This window comes from Haemorhous mexicanus, chromosome 2 (assembly GCF_027477595.1).
Source record: "Haemorhous mexicanus isolate bHaeMex1 chromosome 2, bHaeMex1.pri, whole genome shotgun sequence".
NCBI lineage: Eukaryota > Metazoa > Chordata > Aves > Passeriformes > Fringillidae > Haemorhous > Haemorhous mexicanus.
The window spans coordinates 20,206,639-20,226,476 of NC_082342.1; the positions used below are offsets into that span (position 1 = coordinate 20,206,639).

At 40.9% G+C, this 19,838-nt stretch overlaps 1 protein-coding gene and 1 long non-coding RNA gene across 16 annotated transcripts in view; one reads left to right on the forward strand and one right to left on the reverse strand.

Annotated features, from left to right (window-relative positions):
• LOC132323082 (uncharacterized) lies at positions 1-4,822 on the reverse strand. The gene is made up of 2 exons (XR_009485240.1): positions 2,127-4,822; positions 1-296 (listed from the first exon to the last, which is right to left on the reverse strand). It is a non-coding gene; the product is annotated as an uncharacterized LOC132323082 (long non-coding RNA).
• C2H3orf52 (chromosome 2 C3orf52 homolog) overlaps positions 1,123-19,838 on the forward strand; it is a 27,461-nt gene continuing 8,745 nt past the window's right edge. For 8 of the 15 annotated variants that reach the window (XR_009485222.1, XR_009485225.1, XR_009485224.1 and 5 more), the window contains exons 1-6: positions 1,124-1,525; positions 4,818-4,941; positions 5,508-5,641; positions 6,255-6,325; positions 7,733-9,955; positions 11,188-11,271. Coding sequence is in view for 3 of the 15 variants with exons in the window: in XM_059837822.1 (XP_059693805.1) it covers positions 1,346-1,525; positions 4,818-4,941; positions 5,508-5,641; positions 6,255-6,325; positions 7,733-8,012 (789 nt within the window). In the remaining 12 variants the exon portion in view is untranslated. Of the gene's footprint in view, positions 1,526-4,817; positions 4,942-5,507; positions 5,642-6,254; positions 6,326-7,732; positions 11,167-11,187; positions 11,272-19,838 lie in introns of those variants that run through there. The other 7 variants (XR_009485236.1, XR_009485237.1, XR_009485234.1 and 4 more) reach the window with 7 other exon arrangements.

Consider the following 19,838-nt stretch of genomic DNA (forward strand, 5'->3'; position numbering starts at 1 on the left):
TTAGTCCAATTGGAATTTATTAATTACAGCAAGCAAGGCATAAGCAAAATCAGCGCTGGGCGACAGGGGAGCCTCCGCTGGCCAAGGACTGCCGCACCCACTATTCGATACAGTCTAATTTTTATACTGTATCTCTTCTCGTTGGTGATGTGTCCAGAAAGTACTCTGCGCATCTGTCTTCTTGTTGCTAAGGGGTCGTCCTCTGCTGGTAGCCGTCTGATGAAGGCTGCTAGTCTTCCTCGGTCTTCCTCTGGTCGACTTCTCCTTATTTAGTGGTCATGCCTAAAATTCTAGAACTTATGGTTTATTGAGCAAGCATTTATTAAACAAGAATATTTTAAGCAAGCATTTATTAAGCAAGAATATACTTGTGATTGTATGCGGTTTTGGTTACACGTGGTTTTAGGTCTAAGTGTTTTATTCCCTCTATCTTTAGCCCTTTAGTGAACAGAACATGAACAAAACGCACCAGGTTCCACCACAGGATCAAGGATATTTAGGAGGCTGGGGTTGTAATCAGCCCCTGGCTACAGTCAGCTGCTGTGAGTGACTCCAAGTGCACATGAGACTGCATGTGGGAAGCTAGTGCAGACCAAATCACCATGGTTGTTTCATAAAAACATGTCCTGTATAGCACAGATTGAAATTGAAGCCCATCTTTCTCTTTATCTATGTCCTCTGGGTTTTTTTTACCTGAAAGTAGCTTCTCAAGTTTGGGCTGAATAGTATGTTAAAAGATACTTAAGATACTAAGGATAATGGATCTTTAACACTAGATATGATTTTAGGCGGTATAATAGCTAGAGGGAGAACAATTTATAGCACAAAGGTCATTAGTGTTCATTTCTTTATTAACTATAGAGGGAGACTAGAATCACAAGTGTTGACAGAGTCCCAGCCTAAGCAAACAACATGCTCTATGAACTTTTCCTCTGTTTGTGCTGTTCAGCACCGCATCTGTTTAGCTGCATGGATAACAGTAATAACATTTTATTGTTTTGGCTGACAGCAGCAGAGGAAACACTGGTTCCTCTCAAAACCGTCCCAGCATTGCTAAAGGTTTAGTCACTTGCTTGTCAAGGGCTGGTACAGGAAGGTAGGCAAACCAGAAAACCCAGTATTGCATAGCTGAGAGTCAGAGTTCTCACGGCTATGCAAATCGATACTTCCTCTGCCTTCCCTTTCTCTGCAGCTAGGGCAGCCGACTTTATTTGCTCTTCCAAGGAATTCCCCTAATTTAACAGTATTTTGAGACCTCTCCTGTGAACACTATCTCCACTCTTCCTGTTTGCAGCCTCGTGTCAGACCTGCTACTGACCATATTTGCAGCTGAAACAAGAAGGAAATGAGCTGGCTCCGTGCTCACTTCAGAGACAGAGGTCCTCGCAGAGGAGCCTCTTCCGAGACAGAAGCAATGAAAAGCCAGAGCTCTGCTCAGGAGCATGAGATTATTGAATTACGGGAACATAACGTGGAGGAAAGTGAGACTGATCGTGACAAGCCTCTAAATGCTCGAAAGAGAAAGGTAGGAATTTCATTTGGTCATTAGATCCTTCCGGTGGGGGGAAATACTACACAGCAAGAGAAATGACACTTGAAGGAACATTTTGTAGGGGTGATTTAATTTCCTGTTTGAGGTAGAGGGAAAGAGGCTAAAAAAAACATTAAATGTAATTCTTTTTCCTTATCAATTAAGTGTTCTGAGAGTGGGATTTTAAGCATTAATTTAGGAAGTGAAACTGTAATTGGTTCTCTGAGTTTTGTTTTCTCTTCTAATGTGCTATCAGTGGGATTGGGCTCAAAACCAGAAAAGAGAAAAGTTGAAATAAGTTTTAAAACCAGGCTTTCCTTCAGTAGAAGTTAACCAGAAAACAGTGCTACCAAACAAAAATAAGATGTCCTCGAACAGAGCATGCTGGATTCTCTTTATCTCTGAGTAATTTTCAGTTGCTAACCTTAATGAATTTGTATGAACAGATTGCTCCAAACCCTCAGTTAAGATCAGCACGTGAATCCTAAGGCAGGTAGCTCCTAGTCCCTAGTTTAAAGCTACAGAAACAGACTAATTCTGGCAGAGGAATAACATATTCACACGTGATTGCTGTACAGTGAATTATACTACTTACTGCAGGAGTATTTGTGGTGGTGTGAAGACGTTTCCCGCTCTTCTGTGGGCACGGCTGACTCCGCCGGGAGCTGTCTGCCAGAGGCACCGCCCGTCCCTTCCCCCTCCTGTGACTTCACTGCTTCCCTGGGGGAGCCCCGCTGCCCACCTCTGAGGCTGATTTACTCCGCAAAAAACCCCTTTGTTCTCTTGTGTCAGGGGTCAAGTTACTTCTCCTGTGGTCTGGAAAGCTGAATCAGCTCGCTGCGGGGCCAGACACATTCCAGGAGGTGCAAAGAGGAGCAGCAGAGGGGGGAGGAGAGCCAGGGGTCAGCTAGGTCTGCTGGACTATCCGAGAAACCTTACCCTTGGGTTTATCCTTCCCCTTTCCAAAGCTGAGTTTTCATTTGAGCTTTCTTTATGCTGATATAGCAGGTGGCTTCCCATCCTATACAGACTGCTGGAGGTTACAATGTTCTGCTTTCTGCTCAGCTGGCAGGTTAATCAGAGCTGTCCTGTCCACCAGGGAGAGAACTTCTCTGCTGCTGTTGCTCCCTCCTGGCCTATTGGCAAAGTTCGGAAGGTGTTGGACTAGTTGTGGAGCTGAATGTTTTCTTGGGATCGAGCCAGTTTGCTATGTGCGATTAAGAGTTGTGTTTTGTGATAGTCTAAACATGTGGTGGTATGGTATTCACATGCCCTCTGAACAGAGACAGACATAATTCTCTCTCTCAGGTTTTTTCCTGGAGAAGCAGAGAGGACAAACAATTTTTATCTCTGCTTGCTGCTCCTGGTGCTTTGCACTTTTGGAATGCTTTCGAAAGGTTGTTTACTTGAAGGAATTTGGTAATTGGATTCTGGTGGAGATTGTTTATGTTAATTAGGTAATCAGGTCCAAGCTGTGTGGACTGTTGGTCTGCAGACAATCACGAGTTGTTAGTTAGTGGTAAGTATTCCTTAGTATTCTTTGTAGTATAGTTATAGTATAGTATAATGTAATATAATATAGTGTTAATAAAGCGAGTATTCAGCATTCTGAAGTCTTGGAGTCAGATGCAAATAATTTCCCTTAGTCAGGGGTCCTGATTTTACTATATGGTGGCTCAATCAAAACTTGGGCTTGATAGCTGCCTGTCTCAACTGAGTAAGACTATGGCTGATTTCATAGTTGCACTCTAGGCAGCAGTTACTGGCTTTTAAAATTTTTTAAAATACAAAACTATATGCTAGTGTTAAGTATTAAATTGAAATTCATACTTCTATAATATGTATATATATATATTTATAAAATATTTTAAAAATCAAATAACAAAAAAAAAAAGTAAATGTGATGACAGCTGAAAGCATGCTGTAAACAAAACCATACTCAGTGTTTGCCTTTCATGCTCCAACAGAGCAAAATTCTGTGTGCCGAGGTGTCTACAGAGAGTGTTTTCCTTTTCCTAGAGAGTGTTTTCTTTTTTCTGCCTCTGTTTCTCTCTTATAAGTGCTTTCTCTGTGTGTCTGTTTTCTCTCCCTGTTCCCTACCACCACATAGAAGCTTTTAGCCAGCTGCTCAATTCAGTCAAATTCAGTCAAAGTCTCTGTGTTATTCTGTGTTCTTAGAAAGTTCAAAAAGTAAAGGAAGGAAACCTGGATTATTGCCTCCAGCAGCAGCTGGTTCCTGCCAATCTGCATGTGTGTGACCCAGACAACCTACAGCACGTGCTTTTCCTTACCTGCTACTGATGACAAAAAGGACGTAGAGTTTATTACTACCTTTATGGTGGATGGAGAGGGAGGGAGAGGAGTAATTAAAAAGACAGCATGGTCTGCTTATAAATTCAAGCCTTGCTTCAATCTTCAGATTCTTCTGGCTGTGGAACAAAACAGATGAAGTTATCTGTTTTGCCATCACCTAAGCTTACTCTTCCCCCCCCCCCTTTTTTTTTTAAATTGTTATCTTGCTGGATTAACTAATTAAAAGACTAATTTCTTTCATAGTTTTCAGTCTTATTAAAAATTAAATATTGTCCTTTCTTTCCCATATGAATGTATATGAATGTACATACCTTCACAATTGCTTTGACTGGTTTTCTTTTGACCTCATAGAACAGGTGAGATTTGCATTAAACTCTGTTAAATACGCTTAATAGCCTTCAAGTTTCTAGTCTTCTGAAGAAAAAGTAAGTCAGCTATAAAAGTCTCAATTATTTTACTGAGGGTTTAATGCAATAGTATCTATTGAATAGCATAACCTTTGCATTGGGTGCTGGCATCCAGAAGCTATGCAGGTTGATATCATCAATGCTGCAGAGGTGAATGATTTTGGAAATACCTACAGAGACACCATATTAGTTGGGAGAGATAAAAAACATTAAAAGGAGTGCTTGTGGAATATGCAGATTTAATTCACGTAGTTAAAAAAAAACAAACATGGAGCCAAGAAATCACCTTTGCAGTACTTTAGCTTTACGGGCCATTCAGGTGTTGGAACTTCTGCGCAAAGGGGAATGATCTCTCTCAAGTGAATGTCCTTTACCTTCTCTAGGTCTGCATTTTCTCCTGCAGCGGTAGTCAAGGCTGGGAACCGCTGATGTAGGGCATTGCTTACCAATGAGGTTCTCCCATCTATGTGGGGGTTTTGTTTCTAAGTGTGACAGCAGAGACATTTTTCAGTATTTTTTTCCTGCCTTATTTGATTAATCAATATGCCCTTCTCTTTTATACCTAGGAGAGAGATCCCTGGAAATCATGCAGGAATGTAATTTTCTGGAAGTGTAAACTATGGATGGCTATATCTACGATATTTCTAGTGATCTTCCTGGTCATTCTCATCAGCCTAATTCTTTATTCTAGTAAGTATCTTGCTCTTGGCTACAGTAATACAAACATGCAATATGTATGCTCTAATAGAACACAAATGCAACAATAACATCCTTTAATGTCCTTCAGTAAACTGCTGAAGGAACTGGGATACTGACTACAGAGGGTGGTATTGTAGTTCAGTAGTTGTTGTGAATGCTTTTATCTTAGCAGGCGGCAAGCAACTTGTATCCTGATCAGATGACAATTCTAGTTTGTAGCTAAGTGAGAAAATATCACAAGAAGAGATTTGGATATGAGGATGAAAATTATGTTTGTAATGTTGGAACAAGTGCCGTGGATGACATAGGTCCCATGGGGTCATTGTCTGTCAAACTCCCAGAGCAGATGACTTTTGCTAATGGAGGTTGGTGATTGACTTCCAGGTGATGTCACTTTTTTTTCAGGTGACTTGCACTTTCTTTCTGTCTTTCCCAGTCAGTCCTTACCTAAGAAATCTATGACAAGGCCACCGTGTAGAAAGCCAAGAGGATTGTTTTTCAATACTTCAGCTATCTGAAACTTTTTTCTTCCCTTTCTATCTCCTTTTAATTATTAGATGTTTACACAGATGAAGATGACTTCTGGGATCCCGATGAATTACTAAGCAATGGAAATTTTCACAATTTTTCAGGAACATTGGAGTTATTGTGTGGTCTTCCACACTTCTCCTCCGAGGACATTACTAAGAGGGTAAGTGTTTGTGTGATTCTTGGCAAAGTTGATTCTGCTTCAGTGTTTTGCCTTTTAAGTTTCTGTTTCTCTGTCTAGCAACTCAGTCATTTGCAGGTCCACAAATAATATGTGTTGTACTCTTATGAGTACATGGTTACAGCCTGGGTTTATAGCTGTGATTTCTGCTGAGCCAGCACAGCTCTGAATTACAGCTGAAACATGCTCAGCATACATGGCAGTTATCATTTGGACATGGTGGGAAGGCAATCTCAAGACAGAGACCCTCTCCCCCACAAAGTAAGAGTTAGAAGAGCCTTTTGGTACTAATTAGATCCCAAACCCAATAGCTTTAGTTGCACATAGCAACATGAGCACATGCTTTTAGTTCACCTTGAGTGCCCTCCTTGTGTTAAGGTTACATACCAGTCACTCAAATGTACAATTAACTTGTCTGTCAAATTTAAATTACTCTCTACCTTTTCCAGGGCAGATATTTGCTTTTATTTGACCTTCAGTGCCTGTTTTTGTGCTCCTTAAAGCACTTTGTAAGAATGATTTGCTGTGTTTTTTTTTTCTTTGTGAGGGCAAAAAAGAGATTGAATAGAAGAAATAATTTCTCTCTCTCTCTCAGCTAACAGAGGTCTACAGCTCATCTCCGGCTTTAGGACATTACTTTAGGTCAGCTCAAGTGATTTCTTTCAGGTAAGCAATTTCTTTGCCCAAAGTTACCTGAAAATTACAGGCTTTTAATGAGACATACATGTACTTATGTAAATATGTACAATATTAAAATCTCTGAAAAATAGGGTTGTTTGGGGAAAATTATGTGTATAGGCAGTGAAAACTGGTCAAAGGATCATCTGGTGTAAATGGTAAATGCTGCTAAAATTATATAATGACAGGAACATATTGTTGCTGTGAAGTATAATCTCTGTTATCTTTGGTTCCGATTTCAGCCCTTAATAAACATATTCAAGGATATTTATTAAAAGGAAAATTAATTGCTGGAGATGCTTAAGATTGATGTAGTTTAAATAATCTTAAATATATAAAACATGGTTCATAGGGAGGAGAGAATCATTTTGTTCCCAAAAGATATAAAGGCAAGAGGAATATACATGTCTCCTGTCATGGAGAGATAGCAGGAAGGCAAGGGAAGACAGATAGCTTTCCCAAGGACTTCTGAGAAAGAACTCTTACAAAAGAAATTAGACAGGACAAAATCAAGGGAAGTAGTTTTGCAAAGTCCCAGGTCCTTTGAGATAGCAATGGCAGACAAATAGCCCCATTGCAATGTGGCAAATAGCAGTTGCAAAGGCACTTTGCTCCCTTGAGGAATATGCTCCCTTGCCCTGCCAGCCTTGAGCATGCTAGCTTTGTTCAACAGTGAACTGTAGCTCCTAAGCCCTATGGGTACTAACTATGATTTAGACCATCAAGTACAAAGCTGTGGTTCTACGCAGATATTGATTGGATAATAACACTCTCTGCCTCTTTGATGTCTCTTTCTTACTCTCTCCCTCTCTTTCTTTCCTTTTATTTCCCCCCATTCAAGTACTTTTTGAAAATGTTTTGAATTCTGTGAGTATAGAAGATAGCTGTTGAATTGTAGTCAGTTTTGGTAGACCACAAAAAATGAAATCTCTACAGATGGTCTCCAGTTCACTGGTTAGTGTAATCCACTCCAGAGCTGAGTCAGGAGCACAGCTGCGTGGTCCCAGATACCGATAGCAAGAAAATAAACCTTCCCACAGGTTTCTAGTGAATCTATGCACAAGGATATTGCAACACGTCTTTTCAGTAGCTTATTGTGAAACACCAGTACTGAAAACTGCATCCGATCAGAACACATGTCCAATTGCCCCTCATGGTTTTGAAAACATGTCTCTGGCTGGCTTCAAGTACATACCCAGTTTCAAGAGCTGTTCTGAGAAGGCGGGGGGAGGCAGGAACTGGCATCTTTGGCAGTTTTCTTTCATAATGCTTTTCTTGGGGATTTTTTTTTTTTAAATCCATCCCAACATTGATATGAATAGTCAGTCTTTCAAAAAAAAGAAGAAAAGATCCTGTTGACACTTGAAGACATTCATCCTTGACTTTGTTTTTCAGTAATGAAAGCTCCACTGTAATTTATCAGCTAGTGTTTTCTGTACCACTATCAACAGAGGGATTTATGGAAAACAGTATGAACCCAGATTTTATAAGGAGCATTTTACGTCAAAATATTTATGATGAAGATACTCTTAATCCTGGGACATCTGAATGTGACAGGTTAAAGCTCGACCCAATTTCTCTCACATGTAAGTGCTGTACCTTAGAGAAACTGTTTCTTTACAAAGAGCAGAAGTATTTATGGGAAAGGAGGGAAATATTTCTAGAAAGATCTTGAGATTCATTAGTATATATGATTTGCATAACAGTATTAAGAATATTTTAAAATAGCTTTCAGAAAGTCTTAATATGCTTAACCTAAAACCTGGGACTCACGGTTTTGTTCTCTGATGAGAAAGGGAATAGTGATGAGACTGGTTAGCTGTGGACTCCAACCAAACTTTTCTGATTTAATATTGCATTTTATCTGTACAGAAAAATTCTCCTGGTATGTATGTGTACCATAATGGGGAGACAAATAATTTAAAATAGTTCTCCTTATTGTACATTTGGTTTTAAATGCTAAAAAAAAAAATTTAATCCAATGTCACAGATATGTTTTATGAAAAATCCTTTCCTCAGGATTTTTTCTCCTGAGAAGCTGAGAGGCCTCAGGAACAAATGTAAACAATGATTATCTGCTGCTGGGGAATGCAACAGGTGGATCTGTGATTGGTCTCATGCGGTTGTTTCCAAATAATGGCCAATGCCAATCCAGCTGTCCAGACTGTCTCGGTCAGACACAAGCCTTTGTTATCATTCTTTTTCAATTCTTAGCTAGCCTTCCAATGAAATCCTTTCTTCTATTCTTTTAGTATAGTCTAAATATAATATATATCATAAAATAATATATCAAGCCTTCCGAAACATGGAGTCAACATTCTCGTCTCTTCCTTCATCCTGGGACCCCTGTGAACACCGTCACAATCCAAGGCATGAATAAGAGTCCCGATTTTTGTCTTTCTGTAGTTTTCTGGGAAATTTATTATGTACAGAAATACCTTTAAAGGAAACAAATGTTCATTCTTCCAGGTTTTCTAGGCAATCACTACCAGCAACTAGGTAGTGATTCCAATTTGTCCTGATAGAAATGCCCATATAAAAGTCCCATGAGCTTTGAAGCTATACTAAAAACAATGCATGGAGCTGCCTCCCCCCAATGCCAATTTACTGAGCCACACCTCATGTGCTTTTAGAATAATCGTTGGCTAACAATTCAACATTGCAGTGTAGGTAAGTAAGGTTTGCAATTGACTCGTATTGGTTTTTCTTGGGATTCTTACCAAGGGACAAGAGATCAACAGGTCAGGAGTTACAATTTTTAGAAGAATTTTATTCCTTATATATTGACAGGATTCTTAGAAAAAGTAGTGTAAAAGTGTAGGGGTCTCTAGCTGGTCAGAGTGACCCCGAGAAAAGTTCAAAAGTCTGCCTTCCCAGCCCGGTGCCTGAAGAAGGAGTCAGGGCTCTTCATTTCTCGGTCTCAAGGTTGCTTATTGTATCTTATCTATAAAATTTTTTCTCCTGACCTGCCAAGGTCCACTCAGCAGAACAGTCAGAGGCACTCTGCCTGCTCCCAGGGCGGTGTTATCTTTATATACTAAAAACTACGTGTACAATATTTACAATTACTTTCCAATACCTATCACCTATGTTAGACAGTGAGCTTCTACTCTAAACCAATCTAAAAGTGCCAACATCACCAGTGAAGATGGAGGTAGAGAAGGAGAAGAAGAAAGGCTAGACACACCCAAATCCCTCCATCTTGTCCCCAAAAACCCCTATACTAAAAATCCCAAAACCTACATTTATACCCTGTGATAACTTTATTATTACACTATTTAAACTGCTGTGGCTTTTAGGTCTTCATGTAAAGGTGGCAATTTGCTCCATGGTTCTTAATCGAACCCGCTGGTGTTCTGGGCTGTGTGCCAGGGTCTCTGAGCCCCCTGACAGGGGTCCCGGCAACTCCGGACTCCCAAAGGGATGTCCTGAGTTCCAGCATAAAAGGAGACAGGAAAGAATATGTTGAAATAACTATTTAAAGTTTTGTTTTAATATTAATATAGTACTGTTTACCTTTCAGAGAAATTATGGAAAGAGTCCTAATTTTCATCACTACCTAGAAGAGATGCGATTCCCTGTCTACAAGTAATCCCAGGGCAGGGAACTGTTCCTTAGGTAGAAACACTTCTAAAATTGTTGTCCTGTAAATACTGCCTGTGGTGCAATACTGTAAATGGAAAATGTTGTATATTTATGACAGTGTTGTATTGCTATAGCACCACCACCTCCTTCTTCTGTATCTCAGTAATCCGTTTCACCCTTGAGAAAATAATGTATTTGATGCATGCTCTGTTGACTTTGAAAGCTCTGCTTTGTCATGCCTCATGATTAAATATGAATGTTCTGCATGAGCTTTGAAAGCAGTCTTGCACATGGCTCCTTTCTTTTCCTCTTGGCTTATGCAAAATTAGGTGTACAGATTCATCCTCAATGCTCACTTCCACTCAAATTCAAATATGTTATTTTTTTCCCTCCAAACTTCATATGCCACATTTACTTGTTGCTCTTTCCTTGTAAAACAGCCTGAAAACCTAAATACATACATATATATGTGTGTGTGTGTACATATATTTGTATTTGTATTCTTTAATTACATGCAAGGCCTTTGCACTAGCTTCTTAAGAATGCTTTAGCTTTCATAATTTTCTTATTCTTCCTACAGCCTCCTTGGATAAGGTGCTCTTTGCTCTATTTTTCTCTTCTTCAATGTGAAATACAAAAGAAGAAAGCAACAGCGCGAAGAGACATGCCTTGTTCACTAATGCAGCTGAATGTCACAGGAATATTGAAAGGGTTGAATTAGCAGTGTGCTTTTACAGTTAGCTACTGCTACTAGTGAATAGACAGATACTTGACCTGTTTTTGTAAATCTGAAGACTAGTCTATATTCTTAATTATAGTTCCTACCTAGCTCTGTAGATAAAAAAGAACAGATGTAAGGTATTTGCCTTAATAAGGGAGTAAATAGTTGTTCTTGTGGATGACAGACTAGAGGAGATTAATCAGTGCCAAGAGGATGGTGCTGGAGCAGAAGACATAGGGCAGAGTGGCACAAAAGTTACAGGCAGTAACTGGCTATAACATAAAAATTAAGCATCACCTTTATGCAGAATGGAACATATTCACTACCATGTGAGTGAACTACACCTTGTAATTTATTTATAGTCTTATAAATGTTAGTACTGTTTGATAGAACTTTTATTTTAAGAAGCATTTCGTATTGTTGGAAATGTCATGGAAAATTGTTTTTCTAATATTACTAGTTTATTTAAGGAGTAATCTGACAATGTTATTGTGCATTAAATTATTTCTTTTTTACTCTCAAAGTGTCTGTTTTCATTCTTTAGCAGCTCTAGTCTTTCAACTGTGTGAGTTGGAAAATAGTCATCGGAATTCTAAATGCTGTGCTGTATGAAGCATGTCTGACAGAGGTATATGCTCAAACTCATAGTTATTGTTGTTGCATGCGTTTAAACTGAGCTTGGGAAATGTTCTGGATCAAATTAGTAGTTTGCATGACTCTCATATTTGCGGCTTATTCTGATTCTCTCTTGGTTTGTAAAATATATGAACTATAATTTCTCTTGCTGTAATAATCTATGCAGCATACAGGTAGAAGAGAGATTTCTTTTGATTCTTATGCTGGGGAAGGATAAACGTCATAGTTTATTTGGCTTGTCCCAAAAGCAGCAGGCCATGAAAGTACCAGTGGCAAAGAAATAAATTGCTGTTGAGATACTGCTCAATCTTACTGCTCTCACCAAGACACCTGACCTTTCCTTGAACACTTCCCTATCTTGATTCTAGGAACTGAAAAATAATGTAATGATTAAACTACTTTTTGGTGATACCTATATAGGCATTAAGAGTTGAGAAAGGAGTCAAGCATTCATTTTTTTTCCCCAGACATCCTCCTCTATGTCTGTACCTTTACCCCAGAATCTCACAGGAAAGAAGGAGGTGGAGCTGTAGTTAAGATGGGATATTCAACAAAAAATGTCTGACTTTACAGACTGCATCCAGTTAGGTTTTGAACTCTCATTGAAGGAAGTGTCAAAAAAAAGTAGTTTCTGGTTATATATCTGTGAGGTATATTGATCATGTAAAAGAAAATTTAAAAGTGAATTAATTATGACTCAATCCATTAGAGACACAGCAGTGGGAAAACACATTATTACATCAAGTAATAATTAAAAAATAAATTAAAAGCACATTATTACACCATGATATTTTGTGTGAATGATCAATATTAATTTTAATAGAAGGAATGAAGATAATACTTAAATGACTTTGACAACTGAGACATTGTTAAAAAGCAGCTTGTGGGGTGTACAGTCAGCCCTTTAAAATCCTATGTCAGGTGTAATCTGTGTACCTACAGCAGCCAGTATGAATTTTGGGCAGACTCAGCTGCCTGCCACAGCAATGATACCTGCACATGCTGCACTGTGTCCATCCACTGCTCCGTGCACTTGCCCATGGGCTATCCCCAGCATGGAAATGGCAGGTGGGAGTCACAAAGGCACTGCTCCATAAAGCCAGGGCTTCAGCCAGCAATCACATACAAAGGAAGACTCAAAACTTTTCAACTGTTCAAGACTCAACTGTTCATACTGTTTTGTTACAAAAATGGAGGGAGCAAAAAAACATGCTTAAGCAAGAACACAGGCACGTAATCACTTTGTGAGCTCTGGTAAACAGCCGAACACCTGGTTTTAATCCTTTGCACATGTCCAGACTGCTTGCAGAGGGGGAGCTGGGCCGTGAGGAGGTGGTGCTCTAGCATTGCAGAAGGCTAAATTGGAGACTCCAGCAGGAGTGAGCTGTGGAAGCATTGTGTCACAGAAGCAGCACCTGGACTTCTGCCACTGAGAGATAATTCTCAGCATCAGTATCAACAGTATTCTCATGGGTGTAATATTTGTTTTGCATGCATTTTATTGCTTTCAGGCTTTTTATTTAATTCCAGCTTTAAGACTTCATGCCAAGTAATGTTACATTAGAGGGGGGAGAGGGGCATTTGAGAAATGAGTTCTTTATAAACATTGTCCACTGTATAATGGTACAAATCAAGCATGTCAAAGAAATTTTGGACAAGAATAAGTGCATCTAACACAAGGTTTATGCTTTAATTTAAAACATGAAACATTCCCCAAACAAACAGAAAGACCCTGTTATTATTGCATTTTTGAGATTTGTAGCAGTAGTTCTTTAAGGCCCCTTTAAAAAAGAAGTATTCTAAAAGTCCAGAAGAATGTACAGCTTCAGTTGCTTAAAATATTGTAGCTCCTAATTTTCTATAGAGGAACATTGTCGTATGGTGACAGTTGCTACTGATTCCTCCTGGTTTAATTGTCAAGTCCTGTACCCAGTCCATGGTTCTTTCTCTGATCAGCTGTTCATGGACAGGTTTGTCTCATAATAAGTGACTGGTAGACGTAGCCTAATGAGTAAGCTTGGTAACAAGAGAGGTTTTTGTTTGAAGACCTGACAGCAGAAGGATGGTCATCATGGCTGCATACCCTCTGGCAAAAGAATACCTTTTAAGTTACCAGGACATCATCATATTCACTATGCTCTTCAGGGCTGGTGACATTTGCCTTCCCCTCGGGCACACTGATAAGTGCATATTCTGTCTGATAATTGCTGTTAATCACAGAGATTTCATGTTTTACATCATGGCTGACAGTCGAGTACCACAGTTCACCGGAATTTGTAGAATCTTTTTTGGCAACGTGCTCCTGAGGGGGAAAAGGGGGATGAGAGAAAGAGCAAGGCTTCAGTATGGTTACACCCTGAAGAAGTTTGGAGACATGAGCAGATCTGGTATAGCCTGTACTCATGCAGTTGACTCATACACTCATGACTCATATAGTGTTAGGTTTGTAAATCCATGGTCATTTCCCAGCTGTCCGGGCTGTGGCTGCACATCTGGAGAGCTCAACAACCCACGGCCCCGCTTGGCGGAGCTGACACGGTGGAAGCTCATCACCACATGAGGGAGCAGAGCAGCGCTAATGGAGCCGGGCAGCCTGCATCAGCCCGGGCTCCGGCTCCCCCCAGGGCTATCCCGGGAGAAATCATCCTTGCAGCAGATCATCCCTGTGACATCCACCCAAGCAGGGAATGGCAGCTGATGGGCAAGAAGGGAGAGTTTCATGGAACATTTTATCGATGCATGTGAACAGAGAGCATTTGGGATTTGAACAAAACTTAATATGGGGTGTTTAGGGAAGGAACTGAAGGAAAGGGAGTCAGGGTGACTGGCAGAACAAAAAGCATAAGAAAACAGAGGAAGAAAGGGAGGGACAGGAGTCACAGCAAACTGCCAGAGAGACTGTAGGGTCTGGGAGGTAATTAAGACCCCAAGTGCATGTGTGTGTGTGGCTGTTCAGGAGATGCACTGTCCTGGAAGGACTGACCTCTCCAGAGATGAAGGGAGGACTAATCCCTTCCCCAGCAGCCCTCACCTGATGTTGTCCTTGAGAACAGAGGGAAGAGAAGGAAAAGCCATTAGTGAAGGAGGAGGTAAGATTGTGTGGGCAAATGCCTTCCCAACTCTGTTTAGACTTGTCCCTCCTTTTGCCTCCTGAAGGTGTTTGCTAATGCGTTGTGGGTGATTGTGCATTAAATAGTTAGCAGGATGACTCATTAAATCTAAAGGGCCAATGTGCACTGACTAGTACTTGGAGCCTAATTAGGTACTTGGAGAAGTTAAAAATTTGTTTGCCCTTATGTTCTTGATTTGAGTGCACTTGGTACTGAAGCCAGTAATTAGTGCTATCCTTCATTGTCTGCAGTAGTGGCAGTATTTTGAGTGAGTGTTGCTGGGTTTGTGGTGACATTTGTAGTTACCTTCCACAGTCTGTAAGTGGAACAGAGGTCTTTGTTTCGTGGGTTAAAAACTCCAAAGTGTTAGCTTATCTTTTTCAAGCCTAGAAGAAGGACAATGTTAAAACAAAATTTCTGCAGAATTTGCCTTGAATTTTCCAAGTTTATGCAAATCATATTGTCTATTTAGATTCTGCTTTGCATGGAAGATCTCCTGACCATGAGAACACTTCAGTGAAAATAAATTCTGATTTTTGATTCGAGGCTTTATAAAGTTTTGAGATGTAGAAATTCCAGAAATTTTAAGGAGTAGAACAATCAGCATACACTTGCTTATCATCAAGTGCATGGCTCTCTCCTTGCCTAGTCATGATTGCAAAGATGGAAGGACAGCAGTATTTCTCTTAATGTACCTGCGAAATGAGAACAGATAGGCTCTTAATTTTCATGAGTGAGTGGCTCTCAATCCATTGAGTGAAGTCTGGAGCATCTCTTGTCCCTTCAAACACAGAGGCCTAACCATGACTTGCTCTGAGTCACATTTTCCAGAATCCTTCCAGTCATCATGTTTTGAAAGGCTGTTATCAGCAGCCTTCTCTTATCAGTAGGGAGGCTGAAGTGCAGAGGTGGAGTGATTTATCCCACACACCAATGGAGCAAGTGTGAAAACTTACATTATTCACAGGCCAAATTTAACACAGAAGGGGCATTTTTCTTCTTGCACTAACATCCCTTCAAGGACTGTTTTCGAACCACGCTCTGGGGCTTTTTCTTGGGATATCAAAAACTCTCAAAACCAGACAGATACTTGGCAGGATCCCCATTACAGTTCCACCCCCTCCTCTTCCCCACAGTCAATCCCACACTCACAGGTACAAATGATGAGCTCACTTCATCACACCCTTTTCTGTCATCTTGCCCACTTTCTTCAAAATTTTCTGCTAAACACCCTCTTATCTGCTGCGCACCAACTTTTGCTTTACTGCTGTTATCTTTGTTTGAAAAAAACAAAAAAAAAAACCCCAAAAAACCAAAAATGAAACGAAACCAAACCAACTCAGGCTGCTAAATGGCAGCACTTTATTCTGCAGTACATAGGGCTTCTGGTTGAATTGCTTGTCATCAGGGACTCAAGAGACAACTTCATTTACCCTCTGCTAAAATTCACTGTTTACAAAGCAGAGGCAGCAAACCACAGATACTCAGCTCCTGCCCCTCTAAGCTCAGCATATTAATACACACAAACTGCCATAGACAAATAACCCACAAGACTGTGAAGTGCAACATTTGAGAAGTGGCTGTTCCCTAACCCCTGCCTTCCAGGATGATTAATTTGGGCAGAGAAGCAGGGCAGACACCAAGTTATAGAGTTACCTCTTAAATTACTCTGGGGTGCATTGCCAGAACTCCTAAATCTAACCCCAAAAAAGGGAGGTAAAATGAACAGGAAGTGTGTTTATCTTACCAGTCTTTCCTGAGTTGCAATGCAACCATTTGCTCCATTCTGATTTATCAGAAACTAAATGTGCAGCCTGAAAGGGCATGAGACGCTGGAAGGGGAAACCATATTCTTTTCCAACAGAGAGTTAGCCATTTGTTGATACATCTGCCATTTTTTTATAGTGCAGAGATTAACCAAAACCCTTTAAGCCTCAAAGTATTAAATCTCCCTGTGTTTTTTCTGCTGAAGATTTCTTTATTACTGAATCTGATGGCAATAGTCCATTTAAATGACTTCTGGAAAATGTCATGCTGAAACTGAAACAGTTTCGGGAAACATGCCAGTAGTCAAGAGACTGGCTACCAAAAATCTGAGTAGAGAAGGGAAGGAGAAGGAGGGAGAAGCGCCCATACAGCCGTAAGTTGCACAGTGGCTTAGGACATTCACTGAGACAACATCGCAAGGTTCAGCCTCCTGAGTTGTCTGATTTGGGCCAGACAGCATTACACTCAGCCTCAGAAAGTATGAGTGCGTAGTGCAGTCTGTTCGGCCACTGGCTGCCCAACAGTGGGGCTGCATCTCAGTTTTTTGTGCATACACTTATTTTGTACCTAGGCTTAAACTGGTGTTTTTCTGCATCCTAAGCAAACAGTCTGATTATAGGCTTTTCCTTCTTCTGCAGGAACACGATGGACACTTTGTATTTCTAATATGTGGATGTTTTGGACTCAGTTGCCCCAGAGGGTGGGGGTGGGGGGAGGGAAAATCAGTTTTAGTCTTTACCTTGATGGTATCTGGTGGATAGCTGCAGGTCTGTGCTGAGGAAGAAAACACATGTGATTGGGATTTTTATCAGCACAGGATTTACTCAGTCACAGACTGAACATAGGCTATGCAAAAGCATAAACTTGTGTGACAATAGTAGGCAATAGGGTTGAACCTCTGAGAGCCAGATAAATCTAAAGGCTTTTTGAGATTTATCTTGTTTCTAGTTTATACACACTTGTGTCACACAACACTGCTCACTGACTGAATTAAACCTAGATGTGCAATCTTCTTGGGTTTTTCTTTTTGTTTTTGTTTTTTTTTTTGTTTCATTTAATTAACTGGAATCAGTTTTACGTGTCTGTCTTAGAAATGAAAGCTTGCTTTCTGACTGTGTTTTAGCTTTATGATCCATGCAGCTTTAATTCTGGCTGGGTGCTGGCGCACAGAGGCACTGCCTGATGTGCCTCATGCACTGGGTATCTGTGTGCACAGGTTTGGAAGGCTGGATCTTTTCTGGAAATTTTTCTCTCTGTCCCATAGACATCTAAATGGCAGAGGTCTCTCATTTTAAATCCTGCTTTCTCCTAACTTTGTCTTTATCTGGCTGGTTCATAATATGAGGTGGATTGAACACGTTACTCCTGTAAAATTCCAGAGCTGAACTTTAACTTTTGCTTAAGATAACAGGGCTTTTTAAGCCTACTTGTTTTGCAGCCTGGCAGAAAAGCCATCAGGCTCTTAACATTACATTAAAGCTGCCATCTTAGAGAATTTATGTGTTTTCAAACATTATTGTGCTGCCTTAACCACTACTTTACTACTACTACTATGAAATTGCCAATGTGGATGACTAACAAGAAGAGGGCTTTTGCTAATATGGCAGCTTGTGAAACTGGTAAAAATATTATACCTTTGCTACATGAATAGCTTTACCCATGTAGTATATGATAGAAATAATTCATGCTTTGTAACTGTATAAAAATTATAAGATCCAACCATGCCTCTGACCCCCATGGCCAGAAGCAGGGCCTTCCTTTCTATTCAAAACTTTTCCCAGACTCACCCAGATAAAATCATGACCATTAACGAATGAATGAGTCCTTCCCCGGCAATCAGTGGCCATTTCCCAGGAATGTCCAGAACATTCACAGAACAACACCTGGGAGAGATTACATGGAAGAACCTCGAAGTCCTGGCTACAACTGAAAAGAAGACCATTTGGATGAGCCCAGACAGCCATCCAAACCTATGGACTGACTTTTGTATGGGACTGAATCTGTATAGTTCCTGTTATACATATGTAGGGACTTACAGAAATCTTAGGTCATTTCTGCTTCGGGCAGAATAGACTGTATATAAGCTGGCTACCTGGAGCAGTTGGTGTGACACCATGGGGAGACGCTGACACTACGTCGGTCTGACTCAAGTTCACCCAGCGTCAAAGTCCGGGGTTGACGCTGTCTTGACTGTGGCAGTTTTATAATATTCTATTTTTGGTTGTCGATCTAATAAATTTATAAAAAATTTTTTATAAATTTGGCTGCCGATTTAAACATTTACAACACCCACAAGAGGGAAAAGGCAGCAGCCTGAATCTAAACCAGGACCTTCTGCTTCCCATGAGCGCATGTGATCCTGGCTATCATAGAGTCTTTCCTATTTGTATATTCAATATGAAGAAACTGTTTTGATAGGAGATCACCTCATACTGACATCTGTTCAAAGAAAGTCCTAGGTGGTGCTTGTGTATGGGGAATCGGCTCTGGTGTGTGAGCAGATTTAGGCTGTGCTGTACTGGCAGCCCACTGGCTTCAGCAGCCTCCACCTCCTTTGCAGGGGAAGAAGCAGGGGCACAGCAGAAGTTCTCCCACTGCGCTTGCAGGCCTGTGGGCCTGGCAGTGACGTACAAGAGACAAGGGTCCCATTGCAGGAGGCAGCTGCAAGGCAGTGGCTGAGGCACCTGGGGCTCAGTAACTGAGGGGATGGCTGCCCGCTCCTGCTGCCTTCTTTGGAAACAAAAAAGACCAAAGAGCCCCCGAGTCATCCAGCACAGTGGGACATCAGAGGGCAGGTATATTCCTCACTGGATGTAAGGAGGTTTCCCTCCACTGGGATGCAAAACACGTGTCTATGGCTGCTGCCCAAGGCTGTGCCTGCCAGCTGCCTCTTCAGTGATACAGAGAGCTCCCCCATGTCCCCATTCATGCCATGCCATACCACCCCCGTGGGGCTCAAGCAGATTCTTTACTTACTTTGCTTGTGGGAGTATCTTTTTCTCTGGATGGAGACAGGCACTTTCCACCTAGGGCATGGAAATAAAGGTGAGCAGGCAGATCTGAGGTTTCATGGTCCTTACTTCCCACTGCCAGCCAGGAGCACACATAAACCTGTAGGTAGATTCCTTCTCCAGCTGTTTTGACCAGGCACTTTATGCAGCTTCTCTGCTGCTTTTCTCCCCAAGAGACAGCCCCTGGCAGGCTGCTCTGGGGGTTGCAGAAGCTGGGGCTCCCACAGGGTAGGAGTAGCACAAATCATAGGTCCAGGGATGGAGGGTGGTAGATGGTGGCAGATGTTACAGCATTTAGCTGTTCCTGGGAAGGACAGCCTTTTTCCTTGGGAACCCTGGCAGTACAGCACCAAAGTTTGTGGATTGGAGGAGGAACCAGCCTTTCTGGGTGTGGTGGTTTTGTATGGGAGGCATTTATAGAAATGATGTAAAAACTTCTGTGTTACTGATAGTCTGTTGAACTTCTGGGAAGCTGTATACAATTCTGTGAAAAACATATCTTAAAGATGAAAAATTCCAGGAATGCTTTCTTTTCTTTCAGGTCTGGGAATAGGTAATAAGCTAAAATCCTCTTGTAGAGCTGTAGAGAAAAGATTCTGTTTCCTTGTAACACATGAAAGCCAGGGGGAGAGAAAAGGTTCAATTTGATACCAAGCAAAGGCCTCCATGCT